General features: G+C 49.5%; 1 protein-coding gene across 2 annotated transcripts in view; it reads left to right on the top strand.

The window, feature by feature from the left end:
* TMEM131L (transmembrane 131 like) overlaps positions 1 to 17,912 on the top strand; it is a 134,010-nt gene that overhangs the window by 55,391 nt on the left and 60,707 nt on the right. For both annotated transcript variants that reach the window (XM_037497251.2, XM_037497250.2), the window contains exon 4: positions 17,623 to 17,691. In XM_037497251.2, coding sequence (XP_037353148.1) covers positions 17,623 to 17,691 — 69 coding nt within the window. The remainder of the gene's footprint in view (positions 1 to 17,622; positions 17,692 to 17,912) is intronic.

Genomic DNA, 17,912 nt, shown 5'->3' with positions numbered 1-17,912 from the left:
CAGTCCTGTCCCCCACGTCTGGTCTGATGGTACCCACTTGATTGAAATTGATGAGCCCTGGATGATTGGCGCCCCTGCAGCAGCAGGGGTTATATAGCAAATGGGCCTCCACTCGGGTAGGGGTGTTCTTCCTTTGCAGCTGTTAGGCTGCTTGAAATTAGGCAGAATGATTTTGCACTTGGATAATTGGCAAGAATTAACTGCAGTTTACAAAGTGCTGCATAATGATGGGAAATGTGGCCAGCGCTAATCAAATGCATCTGCATATGGCATTTTCATTATGTAGAAGAGGCGTCTGTGTGCACAGAAAGGAAATGAGTTTGTGGAGTTTGTATGGGTCAGGAAGATGCATCTGCAGAAGTGGCCTCTTGCCTTCTCCCCCACTGACTCCGGGAAGAGTGATTGAATTAGGAGGCTGGCATGTCTGCTTGCCGTTGGTTCTTTTTTTTTTTTTTTTTAATTGCCTTGTTGAGATACAATGCACAATTCCCTACAAATTACCCGTGTGTGCAACTCAGTGTTTTTAGTGTATCCGCAGGGTTGTGCAGCTATCACCACAACCTAATTTTAGAACATTTTAGGCCCTCTTACAAGAAGCTTTGGTTCTTTCATAAAGAAAATGTAGTTTGCACTTTTTGACGGACACTTATTTTTTTTATCATGGATGGAGATTATCTTTGTGCTTTTGTCGAATTGCCCTCTTTTTTCCAGCAAGCTTTTGTTTTTATAAGCAGGCCTAAAATGTTTCTTAATGTTCCAAAGCTCCCCTGCTTTCTCGACTTTTGAACCCAGCCTTCTGAATGATGTTTTAATTACAGGGTCCATCTAATTACTCATTGTGACCTCTTCAGCTTCAATCAACAGGTTCCAATTAAAAGAGATTTATTAGCTCTCGTAACCTGGAAGGCCAGGGTGTTTTTTTAGGAAGAAGTGGAGTCAGGGACTCTTTCCCATCCCTCAGATCTTTTATACCCTGTTGGCCCCAGGTGCCCCTGGTAGTGTTGGGGAGCAGAGCTCAGAACAGCGATGTGGCAGAGGCGGCAGATGTGAGGCAGAGGCCAGGTTCTGGGCCTCACCTCAGTAGGCCTCTAGTTTTGGGGAACTGGTATTTATAAATTTTATAGTTGTAATTTATTTCTTCATGCTGGGATTATGAATCTACTCATTGAGATAAATAGAAGCACAACATCGCAGGTGTGTTGTAGTGACCAGTGTTACTGTCACCCAAAGACAATCAAGGGTTTGAACGAGGCCCAAGGAGCCTTGGTCCAAAAGATTCTTCCTAAGCCAGGGTGACCTGGTCCATTCCTAGGGTCCTGGGCTCCTCTCGGCCGCAGCTGTCTGGAGCTTCATTCACTGCTTAATTTTTTCTCAGTAGGTTTCATATCTTTTGTGCTTTTTAATTTCCTTGTCACCACAGTTGTATAGTCTTCGCCATTAATTTGTGTGGCCTGGACATGTCTAGTCCTGAGCTTTTCTTTAGTTAAGTAAAAAATATAACTTACCTGACATTGTCTTTTAAAGCTATTTCATGTAGTGTTTGTGTTACAGAGCAGGGAGAGGGGCAGCCCAAACCCTGCAAACCTGCCTATTCTATATAGGGTTCTGCCATCTGCCGCATCAACACAAAACATGAGACTTTAATGGGAAGGAACTTTAATACAATTAGGAAACAATACAGGAAAGGCAAAGAATCTAGTTTCTAAATCAAGCACCCATAGTGACCCGTCCCCTCGTGGGTAAAAGTCCACCCAAGCGGGATTGGCCCAGAGCAAGGCCCCAAAGCCTGCCACAGTCTAAAGCATCTTCCAGTGGGACCCTCAGAAAAGGGTCAGAAACAACCAGACAAGCCCGGAAGGAAAAGAGCAAAATCAAATCAAGATAAAAGCTGCCATTGACACCTCCCCACGGGTCTCACCCACATCTGTGTCACCCAGTCCAGGACCAAGACAAGCGCAGTTTCTTCACGCGTCTCTCGGCTCCATGTTCCTCCTCCAGGTCTCCTTCTGGCTCCATCCTGCTTCCTTCCTTCCTCAGTCTCCTCTGCAGCCTCTTCTCTCCCTGCTCAGCTCCACCCTCCCTTGGGTGGGGCAGGAAACCTGCAACCGCCCCCTTTCCTGGGGACCACCCTGTTACATTTGTTTCCTTTTAAAATTAGATTTCAGTTATATGTATTTCAGTGAAGTGTTAGATGGAAGTTTTGGGAAACCCCCATTTCACGAGCCTGAGGATGCTGACTTAAGGCGAGGCAAGCTTATGTAATTGGAAAATTGAAAAGATATTCTGAGACCTGAATTATGACTTTATTAAGTCCGTGACACCGTCAAAAACTTTCTCTGTTACTCAACAAGACATAATGAAGGACGCTTTCTAAAGCGTGGGGCACAGTGGCTCAGAGCAGACCAGCACCCCTGCCCTGCGGAGCTGGGGCCAGGCAGGCACAGGCAGCAGCTGATAGGGTGGCTGTTTAAAGGTGCTGGTTGGTGTGGAAACAGCTGAAAACCAGTCTCCCCTCTGCCTTCAGCCTCCTCCTGGCTCAGCTCCACCCTTCCTTGGGTGGGGGGCAGGGAACCTGGCACCTCCCCTTTCCCTGGGGACCACCCTGTTACATAACCACTTTGCATCTGACACTTTTTTTTGCTTTATTAGTTGGCAGCATTTTTTCATGTTAGTATCTTCCAAACAGTTTTTACTGGAGCACTCCACTTCTTTGGGAGTTGGTGTTCATTGATCGGATTGAATGGAAGTGGTGTCGTTTTGATGAGGTATGGGGTTCAGTGAGTACCTTAGGTTGCCTCTCCGAAGAAAAGTTTTGGCGGAGTTCCCCTCTTAGCCAAGTTTCCCAGGAGAGGAAGGCAGCCTATAGGGCAGGTGAAGGTTGTATTTTATTTATTTATTTATTTATTTATTTATTTATTTATTTATACAAGCACTGGGTACAGTCAGAAGCGCGGGAGGGTGAGAGAATTCACCAGAGCCAGAGCGGGGAGCAGAGCAGGCAGAAGGACCGAAGTACACTGCTGAGGGGAGCAGCGGGCGGCAGGAGAGGTCTGCGTGCCATGTGGGACCCTCCTCTGGTGGCCGGGGAGCAGCCGGGGATCGAACCGGCGCTGCAGAGGCTGTGGGCAGCTTCGCAACCCAGCATTCAACCGCTGCACCACCGGGGAGGCCCTGAAGGTTGTATTTTAAAAGGACAGGTTTATTAGGAAAGGAAAAAAGAAAACGAGGCTCCTGCATAGTCAGTTGCAGGCGGGCAGGAGAGCTGCCTCTTGCCAGTGCAGACATTGTTCCTATACAGCGTTCTTTGGGGAGGGGTTCATTCCTTTGTGGAATTATTTATTGTTAAATTACTTCTAGGGTGTAACTAGGTTGATCTGTAAGGCCAGGTGATTTTCTACAAAGGCCCTCAGTCCCGTGGCCTCACCTGTGTTCTGCACCTTTCTATAGCGTCTGGCCTAAGGATTTTTTCAATTCTGTAGCTGGTTTAACAACTTTGTTAATCTTTTTACCCCCACCTCCAGTTTCTGGTCTTGTGAAGCCTCCATCCCAAGTTGTCTGCTCTTACCCTCTGTCAGAAAGGGCTAGATACCTACCAGCTAATCTTTGCTTCCCCTCCCATGTCTGCTGGGCCCTCAGGCTGTGCTGGATTCTTAGGGTGCTTTGTCTGGGGCAGGAGAATACTGGAGGAAAGGGAAAGACCTCTGAGAGGAACTGTGGGCAGCCTGGCTTGCAGGAGCAGCACGCCTGCCGGGAAGGACAAAAGAGGGGGGGGCGCTGTGAAGAGGGGCCTTTCTCCTGGGCCCAGGCAGCGAGGGGCCCTGTCTTCAGTGATGTCTTCAGCAACAAGACTCAGTGCCTCAAGGGTATGAAAGAAAAATTACAATTTAAAAGGAAAACCCCTCACACACTATTTGCATATGAGTGGCGGCTGTATAATTAAGAACAATTAAATTCTCTGGGCTGAATTGAAAGGGAGGCTTCTGCTACTTTTGCTGCTATTCCATTGGGGTGCAGCCTGGACCTGGCAGCTGACTTGAATCAAATTGGAGGCGTGATGCCCACCCCAACTCTACCTCCTTCCTGTAAATGAAATTCTGAAAGATACCTTTCAGCCCTGCCTTAGCCTGATTTGCTTCCTTAGCATCCATGGAAGGCACAGCATGAAGCCTTCCTCTTGCTTTCTGCTCACCTTGTCACCCAACAACTAGAAGGCCCACTCGTCTCTAGTGCCAGCAAGTTCAAGGCAGGGTCATCATCGACTCGGGCAGACAAATAAAGGAGAGTCCTGGAGCCCTTGGTGTATTTTTCAGGCTTTAATTCTCTCAGGGAACCAGGTAGGCACACAGGCGCAGCAGGCAGGGAGGCTGGCATGCAAGAAGGCAGGTACGGGCCAGGCATGGGGGATGCAGAAGGTAGGCAGAGCCTCCCAACTCCCCAAAATTTTTACACTCTTCCTCTGGGCTCCCTCTGGTGTGCTCTTTCTCAGTCATCTCCTGGTCTTGATGGGAGGGTAAGAATAGAAAAACTGGAAAGGAGGGTGCCCCAAGACCAGAAACCTGGCTTACACAACGCGGCTAGGCTCGAGCTAGAGGTGGGGGTAGAAGGAATTAACATAGCGATTCATCCCACTATAGGAACTAAGCTTCTTGCCAGTGCCTAGATCACAAAGCACAAGACCCAGGCAGGTATCAGACTCCTGTAGGGAGTGTCAGGAGCACAGACCTGACAGCGAACGTAGGGAGATTAACAAACTGTCCACCACAAAGATGAGCCCTCCCTACCAACAGAAAGGGCCAGCAGTCCATCTGCCCACCTGGGACGATGCAGCTGCTTCTTTTCACCACTCTCTCCTCTGCAGGGCAGCAGCCTCCTGCCTGCCCGTGACCTGTACCTGCCGGGGCTTCTCTTCCCTGACCTCCCTCAGCAGGGCAGCTCTCCTCAAGGCCTCCCGCCTGCGACCACGCAGGCCTCTCTCAGCAAACCTGTCCCTTTTGGGGCAGCTGTTCCTGCCCGCTTGTGTCTATCTATGCAAATTTTCTTTATTCCTCCGTCCCTTTCCCTAATAAACCTGCTCTTTAAATATAACTAATATCTCTGTCTCGTGGAGAAACTCGCCTGGGGAACTCGCCATGTGTTGCTGAAACAGGAGCTCTGGTGAAACCTTTCCCAGAGTGACCCCAACAACCCCACACTCCAAACCCACAGACTCCAAGAATGACAACATATGGCACCCAACATGGGACTTTTCATGTCATCTGGCATCCACCAATAACCACAGAGGCTGGTGGTGCAAAAGCCTGATGAATCACTTACCCTGCATCCCCTCACAGCTGTGTTTGCTCTATGGCGCCAAGGCAGCTGGCCAGGAGTGGACCAACCAGCCACATCCAAGATGGTGATTGGGGTGGTGTGTGCAAAGGTGCCTAATGCGAAAAGTCCCTTGCACACCCCTGGAACCCCACCCCAGGCTCGTGGAGTGCCACACTCCCCCATAAAGCAACTGTGCCCCTTCGCACATGATGGTATCTTGAGCAAGAGCTCACCCTTCTCCATTCTTAGAGCAACAAATAAGATTTCCTCATGCAGTGAGCTTGGTTTTGTTTCATTCTGCGTAGGGACAGGAACAACCAGGGACTTAGTCCCAAGGATCAGGAACGACATGATTGCAGAACCCCCACGTCACCCCTACTGGCCAGCAGTTAGCTCAGCATTTTGCAAAGTGCTCACCCCTGACCTCAGGTGTTACTGTAATTTTATAAATTCTGAGCCCAAGACCATTTCATCATTTCTTGTCCTCATCTTTCTAGTTAATTCCACCTTTGTGGGCTGGCCTCTGATTGGGGCCCAGCGAGCCCACAGGCCCTGGGAATTCAACCCATCCCTACTTCTCACTGCTGTAACCTTCCTCCGGCTTGGGTTCCTTTCTCTCGAGACTGACGGGGAAGCAGGACACAGGCCTGCCCCATTTTCCCTCCTCTGATTGAGAGAGCTCTGCTGTTTGCCAGTGTTGAAAGACGAAGTCAAGCAGGGGGGCACTTGTTTTCCTCCGTAGGGTGCCTGCCGGCCTCCCCTCGGGAAGGTGGGATTGTGACTCCGTCACCCAGGAAGTTTCAAGCGGTCTCCAGACAGCAGGTTCATTTTTGCTTCTTGCCTTCACTGTCGTGCAAGGGGTGTTGGGCTGTCAGTGGCGAATCCCCTTCCTGGACTTTATTCCTAGGCGGGGCCTTCCTTCCAGCCCCCCACACCCCGTATTTTTGCTGTGGTGAGGTGTAGCGCCAGCAAGGCACAGAGTAGGTTCTCTGTGATCTAGGCAGACAGGTAGTCCTGGAGCCCTTGGTGGCTTTTGCTTGCTTTTAGTGAGCTTTTTACACCATTTGTAGTGCAGCACCCAGGTGCAGGGCAGGCAGGGGGCGGGCTGGGGGGGCAGGAGGCTGGCAGTCCTCCAGCAAACCTTCACTCATTCTGGGCTCTCTGGCGTTCTCTGGTGATCTCTCTCTTGGACTCTTCTCTTTGTGTCCCCGTGACTCCGCCCTTAAATGCCCAGCCTCTCAGCCCAGGTGTGCCCACCTATGCATGCCCACAGCCTACTCCAGGGGCCCACCATTAGGCACCCGTAAACCCACAGGTGTGGATCTTAAAGAGGCCAATGGTGGGAGGGTGGAAAAGCCTGACAGTTTCCATTTACCCTACATGAGGTCAGTCCTATCCAGGTTTCAGGGGTGTCTCCTGGGGTCCCTGTACTTCTGTACTATGGCTGTGAGGCAGGACAGGGAGGTGCGTCTGTGTGCCCATCCTCAAGGCAGATCATGGGCAGACTTGTTCAGCTTGTGCCAGTCCATGCCCAAGCCACCCTGGGCCGCCACCATCAGTGCCTTTTCCCAGCGAAAGGAAGCAGGAGCAGCTAACTGTAGGGTAAGGGAAAATGTCAGGCTTTTCTGCCCTCCTGCCATCAGGATAGATGGATCCTTGTCCTGAATGCATGCCTGATGGCGGGCACCTGGAGTAGGGTGTGGGCATAGGTAGATGGGATTCACCTGGGCTGAGACTGGGCTTTTAAGGACGGCGTCACAGGGACGCCAAAAGCAGCAGAAGCCGAAAGAGAAGCCAAAAAGCCGAGAAAGAAGTAGCAGAAGCCGAGATAGAAGCAGAGAACGCCGGAGAGCCCAGATAGAGTGAAGACTTGCCGGGGGCTGGGAGGCCTGCCAGCCTCCTGGCCCACCAGCACCCCTGCCTGCCGTGTACCTGGTAATCCCAATAAAAGACCTGCAAAAAAACCCCTGAGGACTCTGACTCCTCCTTTACCCGGTCTGCTGGATCAGAAAACCTGCACCGTGGCCTGTCCTGCCCCTACACTAACCTTTGTTAGAGTTTTCTTTGTTTTGCAGTCAGCTTTGGGTTACTTTTATTGCTTTGGCCAGCTAGCCCTCTGATTTATTAGGAAGCTGTGGTTCTGGACCAGATGCCAGTCTGGCCCTGCTAGAACCTGCCTCACCCCAGGACAAACTGGATTGCTCCTCCAAGATGAGTCCCAGACCCCCCAGGGTGTGCCTGAAACCTGGGGGAGTGCCGAATCCCATATATATACTGTTTTCCTTTCCATACACACCTGCGATAAAGTTTAATTTGTGAATGAGACACAGTAAGTGACTATCAACAGTAGCTAATGACATGCAATTATGACAGCACATACTCTGCAGTAGAAGCCATGTGAATGTGGTCTCCCTCGCAGCTCACCTTGTTGTGCTGGAGTGTTTTGGGGCTGTGGCTGATGGTGTGCAGCTGGAACGGCAAAGGGAAACCACGGATAAGAGGGTTGCTCTGGGGCTCTGGAGCGGGGCCTTTGGCAGTTTCTGGTGTTAGAAAGGGTTGTGAGGATGTTTTAATTAGAAGGAAATTTTGAGGTAACAGTTACAAAATACCAATAGTTCAAACAAGGAAGGTTCTCTTTCCCATGAGAGGCTGGAGACATGGCCTCTGGCTCCCAGAAGCCTTCGGGGACCCACTGCTTGTCCATCACCGCTGTTCCTTCCAGAGGGTGCCCACGCCTGCCTGGGATTCATGGTGTGTCGTGGAGACATTTGTGTTCATGGTAGCAGGTGGGGGAGCCGCCAGCGTGTTGCTGGAGGCTGCCACCTGATCCTTCGGTTTATATCCTGATTCCTGAGCTTGGCCCTGTGGCCATACCCACTGCAAGGGAGCCTGGGAGACGTGCCCAATGAAAAACTGTACGGAAGAGGGAGAGAAGGGGCATTAGGGTCTGGAGAACAAAATCTTGTCACAAAAATTTGGAAAAGAAACGGTGAAAACTGTACCATTGGTTCTCAAGGAAAAATTGCTTTTGTCATAAAACATTAAAAAATTTTCAGCCTCTCCCCTCCCCCAACCCACACCCCTAAGGGGAAAAAATTCTAGCCCCCCTGACTTATATTAAGGGTACGTGTTTTTCTGGGCACACTCTCGACTGGCTTCTCCCATGTCGTGTTCCTTGGGTTTCACATGAGAAAAATCAACTTTAAAGTCTTTCTGACAGTGGATTATATCATGTCAGACGTGAGCTTGGCAGTTTTCTGTTAGGCTCTGTGGCTCGTGAGCTCTATGCTGATGAGTTCGGTGGACAGTTTGAAGGCCCAATTAAAGGAGTTTCTGCTACTTTCCGTTCTGAAAATAATTACTATCAGAGGGTAGATTCCTGCCCCCCCTTTCTTTTATAGAAGACTTGAACTCACTGACAAGTCACATATTGTCCAGGTATCCTGAGAAATAGAAGTGCCTCATGTTAGAGTTAGTGAGGTACAGAGAGTGTGAGGTACGGGGATAGTGAGGTACGGAGATAGTGAGGGATGGGGCTAGTGAGGTACAAGACTAACCGTTGCCATATTCTCATTAAACTCGAGCTGCAGGCTTATTTAACTGTGGTCTCGAAGGCCACTAAGCCACAGTTTAAAAGCTTAGATGTTTTTCAGCAAGACTGCAAATATTCTTTGTCATGCCTGAATGTTGTTTTAATGTTTGCTCACATTGGAATTTTAAAAATAAATCAGTTCACCATGTTTGAATTACAGTATTGTTCTGGGATGTGAAGGATTATTCTTTCATCCTGCCACAAGACTCTCATTTTATGCGTACTTCAGATCCTTCCGATCTTCCTGCAGTCTGTGTGTCTTAATTTGTGTTTTTCTCCTTGTCTGAAACTCAGTCCGTCATTTTCACCGGAGGATAGTAGGGGCAGAGAGGACATTTCCTAACCCCTCTGGTTCTTCTCAGGCTGCCTCAGCAATTGAATTAACATCAGACAGATTAGTAGAAGAGGTCAGATTTAATTGCATACATATAAAGAAATTATAAATATGTGGATGGGGACTCTATAGACAATGGGACAAAGTGGGGGTATATGTCCTGCGCTAAAGAATGGGGTAGAGGTCTGGGGCTTCAAGTGGGATTTACATGTTGAGGAGAAGATGACTAATCTGACAAAGACCAGATGCTCCGTGATTAATTGTTGGTCCTGCCATATAGATAGTTTTCTCTGAAAGAAAGATTATTTTTAGTAAAAATTCAAATTTTAGTAAAAATTCAAATTCCCCCCTCCCGTCCTATCATCATTCTTCTAGATAGTTAAGGGAGTGGTAAAGCTTTCTCCAGATCCCGCAGGCCTTCAGTTAACCCCAGCTCAAAGCAACAAGTAAGGCCAAAGCAACAAGTCTTTGCAAGTTCTGTTCTGGACCTCTTGGGGAGGCCTTTCTGGATGTCTTGGGGAGGCCTAACCTTCTACACCGTATTCAGCCTTCTAGGCCCAACTCAAGGCCACGTCTTCCAGAACACTATTTCTAACCGGCCTCTCCTAACCATCCTGTCCTCTTATGGACCGTGCTCTGCCTTGTATCACCCGTGAGACTTAGCCCATGAGAGGTCGGCCGCCTCGTTGTCATCTTGTGATCTGTGCAGCAAACTCCCTGTGCTGTGGCAGTATCTTCATGTAGGTGAGAGAAGGATCAGTATCACAGGGATTTGGCTTCTCTGCTTTTACAGTGTAAGTTTAGCAACTGAGTTGCTTAAAGGGTTATAGATCAGCTTTAAAAGACGGCTCAAATTCATAGAACAAATATCTAAATTGATAGCGGACACCTTGAAAATTCCAGCTGGGTGTTTTTTTTTTTTTTTTTTTTTTTTTTTTTGTGGGACCCTCGCCAGCTGCCAGGGAACGAACCGGCGCTGCAGAGGCTGTGGGCAGCCTCGCAGCCCAGCGCTCAACCGCCGTGCCACCAGGGGAGGCCCTCCAGCTGGGTTTTTAACAATAACTGCAGTACTGCAGGGTCTTACAGTGTCTGCCTGTGACGGAAGAGGAAAAAGTGCTTCGTCCCTGGGGTCCCAGAGGCCTTATCATGTCTGTCTCTGCTCTGGCTCCTTCCTCCACGTAGCCTCTTTGCAGTTCTGTTCCTGCATGAGACGTTGAATATGAATTGCTTTTTCATGCTAACGTCTTGTTTTAGAGCTAAAAGGTATTGCAAAATGGATTTTGTATTTTTCAGATTTATAAATTATATTTAATGGTTTTAACACATCAGAATAGAATCTAGGGAAGCAGGGTAAGTCTTTAAACCATAGACGACAACCTATACGCTGCAGTTAGGAGGAAGTTGGCAGGAGTTAGGAAACTTGTGTTTAATTGCTGGCCTTTTATAGGTTTTTGCAGTTATTTAACCACTTAGCTAAAGGTTTTTGGTTTTTAAATAACATGTGACCTGTGGTATGATTACATGTATAACTGTAATGATATCTTTTAAGATTGCTTGAAATGCACATGTAATGGCTTTGGAGTACAGGGCTCTGCTGGTGAGACTAGAGGGGGTGCAGGTTTGGGTGGTGTGGCTGTGTCATGCACTGGAGTGGCTCCAGCATCCTCAGCACGTGAGTTCAAGTCACAGGAGTTGGGATCTCAACAGGTTCCCACCCCGGACTATCACTCAGGGCGTGGGAATGCAATGCCCAGAACCGATGGGTGTCTTAGCAGGTCAACGTTCTCCACCGTGGACCCCGTGTGGAGGTGTGTGCAGGTTCTGGCAGACGGCGTCTGATACGTTTGGAAGCTAAATCAGGAGCTCAGCAGAGGAGTCCAGGCCACAGATGCACAGGCTTGGGAAATGAATCAGTCTAACCACAGAAACCAACACTGGCTGATTCAAGCACAAAAGGCATTTATTGAACAGACTTGGGCAGCTTACAGCATCTCTAGGAAGACTGAAGAAAACAAACAAGCGAAAGGGACTTAGCAGCTAGAATTGTGCCCGGAAGCTGCCCGCAGCCCGGACCCCTCTGCCCAGCTGCTGTGGTTGCCCCCATCCATCTCCACCCTCCTTCCTACCTGCCTTGTGGCATCTGCTTCTACTTCAGGCAGGTGAAACCGGCCAAGACCAGGTCACTTGCCAGCACCCGGCAGCGAGCGGGAGCATTCACACTAGCCCTGTGTAGGGTAGGTAAAAGGTGTCAGGCTTTTCTGCCCTCCCGCCATCAGGATAAATGAGGGAACCCTGTGGTCCTGAATGCATGCCTGATGGCGGCACCTGGAGTGGGTACACCTGGGCCGAGAGACTGGACTTTTAATTTTAAGGGCGGCGTCACGGGGATGCCAGCAGCAGCAGAAGCCGAGAGGGAAGCAGAGGACGCCGGAGAGCCCAGATAGAGTGAAGACTTGCTGGGGGCTGGGAGGCCTGCCAGCCTCCCGGCCCCCCAGCACCCCTGCTTGCCGTGTACCTGGTAATCCCAATAGAAGCCTGCAAAAGCCACTGAGGGTGCCAGGACTCTCTCCTTTACTCCGTCTGCTCGAATCATAGAGACCCTGCCCTGTGGCCATTCCTGCTGATACACAGAGAAATGACAAATGCCTGTCTAGGAAGCAGCTCCCCACCACCCCGTGAACTGGGGGTGGGGCTTTGGGGAGGGGGCTGTCGCGTGAGGGTTGGCGCCTGGGAGAGAAGAGCACAGGAAGAGGAGCCGATGGGGAGATGGGAAGGAGCAGCGATTGGGATCGGAGGAAACTGGGCAGAATTTCCTAGAAACCAAGAGACGCCCTGCAGGAGAGAGTAGCCAGAGGAGAGATTAAGGAAGCTCAGTGCTCAAGGTCATGCTGTGATCAGCCCTGAGCACAGCCGTGGTGGAGCAAGGGAGCGACGTGGGAGAGAGCCGGGCTAGGAGGCCGAGGGGCGGTCAGCTCCCCGCTGGCTCCCGTCACCTGAGGGGCCCCGGCAGGTGTTTGAACCCTCAAGGCGTCCATTCCCTGTGCAGGCGATGGGATGGTGGTGGTGTCTGCACAGGGCCCTGAGGGTGATGTGGAGACTGCAGAGCTCTGCACGGCCCTGCCTTGCTATAAATGCTCAAGGAGCTGAGTCGCCCTCGTTCCTTCACTAACAGGCTGCAGGGAAGGTGAGGGCTTGGGTGGGGGGAAGGTCAGGGGGTCTGGTGCCGTGTACAGGTGGAGGAGAAAGCTGGGTGGTGCCTTGAGAATCCTGGAGCAGGCAGGGGTGTCTGAGGGAGGGTTAGTTTTCTAGCGAAGGAGCACCTACCCTCCCCATGGGTGGTGTGAAGGCCGAGAAGGCCATCGGCAACTTGAAGGACAGCAGTGGGGCGGGCTGTGCCGTGGCTTCGGGCAGGCCTGGCCGTCAGCTGTGGACCCCAATCTCCCCGTGTCAGTGAGAGCACCGCCCGTGGATCTGCTGGCGTTCCTGCAAGGGCTTCCCTCTTCACTTGGACGTGGAAGCCTGAAGCTTTCTGTAGGTAAAGAAACTTAGAAAATCATGCCTGGCCCAATGACCCATCATCACCTTTTCGGAGTTTAATGGGGGACAGTGCTGCTTGCTGCTGCTGTTGTGAAGCGGTTCTTTGCAAGTAGTTCATTTCCCCGGATCAGTGGCCGCTTTCACTTAAGCGGACCTGCCTGTGTAGCGCATACTTTTCTCCTAGTTGTAAACTTCTGAGATTTTTTTTTTAATTAAAAGGAAAAGAGAATAATTTGTGGTCCTAGGGTTATGATATAAATTTTTACATCTCATGTAGTTATACAACTGACTTCAGAAGTCATGCCGTCGGCCCTTTTGCTCCTAAAGCTGGTGTCCTGGGTCACAGGAGGGCTTAGGGCCGCTTCGGAGCTGAGCCCTGGACAGTGGGGGGCCTTGCCCTGGAGTGGCCAGCCCTGTGCAAGCCCCAGCTAGGGCTGCCCCGGGCTGGGGCTTCTGTCTGTGCAGGGATCCATTCCAGTTATGTTGCATGATGGAAAATTCCTGCAAGGGCCCTGGGACTAGCAGCTGAGTCCTTGAAATGCGTGTTTCCTGCAAAAGGTCTTAGGAGATTAGCAGTGTAGAGTCTCTACCTTCGTGGAGTCCACAGCCCCTGACTCTGTGCCCAGCCTGGCATCTGAATCCACAGAAGCAAGAGAACAGCCCCCACGATAGTAGCACAGCATGCTCTTCCGAATCCTTGAGACGCCAGATGCTAGTGTAGTCTTGGTGTGGTCTGCTTGGTTTCTTTTCTGGGGTAACCTTTCCTCTTGTCCTTGCAACCTTTTTGCCCTCATCCGATGGCTGAGGCTGCTGTCCTCACCTTAAAGAATTCTTTTTTTCTTTTAAGACATGTGCTGCTCTCTCCAGGTGTTGAGTTTACTCAGCAAAGCTATAAATGAAAACCATCCAGTTCCACACTCCTGTAGGTGGTTTCCAGTCCCTGATGCAAGGTCGTGTTATTTTCCATTCCTTCAGAAAGGCCCTGAGCCTCTACAGCCCGTGGGCTTCTGAGACATCACGAAGCTCTCCGGAAAGTGGACAGACCTTCAGGAATAAGGCCCAATGTAGGCCCGTGGCCCACATGACTTCTCCGTGGCTTGGGGCGCGAGCCCAGGGAAGCCTACTGTGTTGGCTGTGGTGCTGCCCACTTGGGCTGCCACTTGCCTCCTTGCTCACACTCCCCACTCCTTGCTTAGTTTCCAAGCTCTCCCACTCAGAGTCAACAGGCTGAGTTTCTAGTGTGCTCTCTTGGCTCAGAAGCTGGGCTCCAGATGTGGCCTGTGTTATTTTAAGCCTTTGCCTCTTTCCTCATGGTGTGAACTTGTGAGCAGGCAACCCCAAACTGTTAAGGGATGCATGCTCTAGAATTGGTGGAGAAGAGAAGAAAGGACTTCAAATAACAGATTCCAAATAAATCCCCTTCTGGGCAAAAGCCTTGCCTGAATGGCTTGACCCAAAGTGGGCGGCTAAGCCCAAGAGCTCGAGCCAAGTCCATGGTACCTTCTGGTAAAGAACCACAAGAAAGGGTTAGGTTTCTCCTCTCTCGTTGAACTCTTCATCTTTGAGTTTTGCTGATTGCCATACAACCCTTTCTGGCGCCCTAAATTATGACCTGGAGGGGAAACTCTTCCGTGAGCTGCCCCCTGCCCCATGGTGCTGAACCCGGAGCTGAGAGACTGGTGGGGCTCCCGCCTGTGCTCATTCTGGAGAAGTGGCCATTGCCTTTGGAATGACAGCTGTGAGTGGCCACACCGTCCCTTGCAGCTAGTTCACTGGCATGTCTCAGTTACGGGACTGAAATGTTTGGAAGGGCGTGTCTGCTATCAGTAGATTCGGTTTCCCTAGGAATAAGGACTCCGGGCATTTGGGGCTTGTCTGAGGACCTGAGGGATTTCTCATCCCTCTGTTTTCTGTTACTAAGCGTGTTGTGAGTTCTCTCCAACACCACCTATACCCAAAGTGGTTTTAGCTACAATAACTTTTTTTTTTAAAGATTTATTTATTTATGCATACAAGAGCTGGGATACAAGCCAGAGGTGTGGAGGGAGAGAGGATTCACTGGAGAGAGAGTGGGGAGCAGAACAGTCAGATCTACTGAAATGCACTGCAGAGGGGAGCAGCGGGCGAGACAGGAGAGGTCTGCTGTGCCATGTGGGTAGCTCCCTGGCTGGGGATCAAACTCGGATGGCTTCATAGGTTGCGTCTTAACCCCTTGCACCACCAGGGAGGCCCAGGAACTTTTAAACTTATACAACTAAATTTCCTTTTCATTTGCTCTAGTTTCCAAATTGGAAAATCATTGAAACTGACCAGTGAGATGGAGGAATCTGTTTTTTCCACTTTTAGGGGAAAAAACATCAATGTGGTTTTATTTCTCCATTGTGAGGTCAAAACAGTTTTCTCAGAAATTTGAGAGATTCTAGCTATTTTTATTTGTTGCTTTGGTTGTACCTTCAAAGTCTGATTTTCCTTGGGCATATGTAAAACTCCCCAAGTGTGGAATTCAAAGATCTCTGTTATGGTATGAGATGGCCCAGCTGAAGTGCCTTGCTCTCTTCAGAGATAATGACTGTTGCCCCACTGGGGACTTCTACACCCGGAGGTCAACTCTGACTCAGCTCGTTGGCTTCTCCATCTGTTCTCATGGCTTTTCTTGTTAGATGAGAGTCATCCTCTTAGTAACACAATATCTAGTATTTACTGCACTGAAGTGTGTGCCAGGCATGAAGCAGAGGCCACGTTATCTCATTATAATCTCCGGGACCTACGAGGTAGATACTGTTGTCACCTCCATCTTGCAGATAATGAGGTGGGATTTGAGAGAGGTTCAGCCATGGACTCAGGACTAGAAAGAGATAGGTTTTGGGCCTGGGGTCTAGACGCTGAAGCCCAAGCCCTCCTCGGCGCTGGGCTGCTGCTGTTCCTTGGGCAGATGCTGTGAACTTCATTAGGCCTGAACGCCATACCAGGTTCATGCTTCTGACCTGGACAGATCTGCTTCGGAGTTTGGCTTTGCCTCTCTGTCTCTGACCTTGGGTGAATCCCTTACATCTTTCAAAGCTTGTCTTACTCGGTTTTATGTGATATCTGATTTATTTATTTATTTATTTATTTATTTTTTAAAGATTTATTTTTATTTATTTATATAAGCACTGGGTATAGTCAGAAGTGCAGGAGGGTGAGAGAATTCACCAGAGCCAGAGCAGGGAGCAGAGCAGGCAGAAGGACCGAAGTACACTGCTGAGGGGAGCAGTGGGCGGCAGGAGAGGTCTGCGCACCATGTGGGACCCTCCTCCGGTGGCTGGGGAGCAGCCGGGGATCGAACCGGCGCTGCAGAGGCTGCGGGCAGCTTCGCAACCCAGCGCTCAACCGCTGCGCCACCGGGGAGGCCCGTGATATCTGATTTAAATTCATTTTTCAATACACAGTGCAGGAAGAAGACCTGTGTTAATTATTTCTCCTTATTTCTCATGCAGTAGCATGATTATCGAAAGATAAGTTGGGGCAGGTGAAGGTGCCTGTTTTCTTTTTCTTCCGCAATGCTGAGCCCTGGCCAGCTCGGTCTGGAATCGGGTGGGGTGGTGCATGAGCTGTTGGGTGCCTCTTCATATCCCGTGAAGCTCTTCAGACATTTCTGGAAGCAACAGAGTGTGGTAGTCCTGGCCTTTTGGGCTTTGGTGCTCAGTGTAAGTGGAGAGGTTGGCAGGAGAAGATGGACACTGTAGTGTCACCTGTACTATTAGAATAAGTGATGCTGGAGATTAGAATGAGGGAGATACAGAGGAGATGGTGGGGAATGGATTCTTCAGAGTGAGGCTGCAGGAAAGGAAGCTGATAGGGCAGAAAAGTGGAGGGGAACGAAAAGGTGCATTTGGGCTCCTTCTGATGACACAAGGTTTCTGGAAGAATCCTCTGGTGCCGTCTGGACCTTTGAGAAAAAATGAAGAGGGACTTGCTAGAGGTGACAAAGCTTATGTGGGCCCGCAGGTTTGAAACTCAGTGTCCAGTCCTGGACCAGCCTCTAAGCCATGCTTGGTGGTGGGCTGCCTGGTGGACAGAGAGATGGACAGAAAGTGTATTTTGGAAGCTTGCTGGAGTCTTGGAAAGCAGATACATCTGCTACGTTCAGGAGCTGCTTTTGCTTTTAATGTTTTTGGGATACATGGTTTTAAAATTGTCTGTAGCAGTCTTCCGGTTCTGTATATGTACAGATATCCTGCATTTTGTATCTTTAAGTGTGTTCGTATAATGTTAAATCTGTCGTGTGTTTTCTTAAATTCTTTTGTAAAGAAAGAAAATGAAATCATCATCATAATTAATAACGGTGGCCTGCCATGTGCGATTTTATGTGATTTGCTATTCTTAGAAATACAGATTTGATGACAGTTCCAGTCTCAGGAACCATGTTCCCCATGTTCCCCATCCCTCCCCTGTTCTAAACAGTCTAACAACAGGAGAGGTCAAAGCCCCTTCCTCCTCCATGCCATCTTCCACCCCAACTCCATCTTATTTGTATGTCCTTTCTTGATTTGGAGTTTTATGAAAATAGGTTTGTTATCTGAATTGACCAAGAAATGAAACCTATTAAAAATTAAATCCATCTTCATTTTTGCCTGAATGCTACAGAATCCATATATTTGATCTGTGATATTAACTATAATTGGCAGCTGTAGAATTACATTACCCTCCTCATTGTTCAGTTTTAATGTTTAAGATCTAATGCAGGCTCATAAATGAGTACAGTCATAGCTCATGTGTTGCGAGCCACTGGCCTGAGGGGATCCTCTAACTCAGCGCTTGAGTTTTCAAACTATACAAACATTAATGTCTCTTTTCTTTTCTCTTTCAGCTTCTCAGACAAACTATTCAGTGGAAAGGGCTTGCATTTTCAGCCATCAGTGCTAGATTTTGGGATTCAGTAAGTATCTCTTTATAACTTTTAAGGACTTACAGTGTTTGCATTATTTGCTTTCAGGATATTGCATATATACTCATGTATGATGTTAAATAATTTTAAAGTGCCGGGCCTCCCCGGGTGGCGCAGTGGTTGAGCACTGGGCTGCGAAGCTGCCCGCAGCCTCTGCAGCGCCGGTTCAATCTCTGGCCACCGGCGAGGGTCCCACGTGGCGCGCAGACCTC

Source organism: Talpa occidentalis, unplaced genomic scaffold (assembly GCF_014898055.3).
Source record: "Talpa occidentalis isolate TD23 unplaced genomic scaffold, MPIMG_talOcc4v2.1 talOcc4.8, whole genome shotgun sequence".
In the NCBI taxonomy this organism is placed as follows: Eukaryota; Metazoa; Chordata; class Mammalia; order Eulipotyphla; family Talpidae; genus Talpa; species Talpa occidentalis.
The sequence above is the reverse complement of the archived record's forward strand: the minus strand, read 5'-3'. Positions and strand labels throughout refer to the sequence as shown.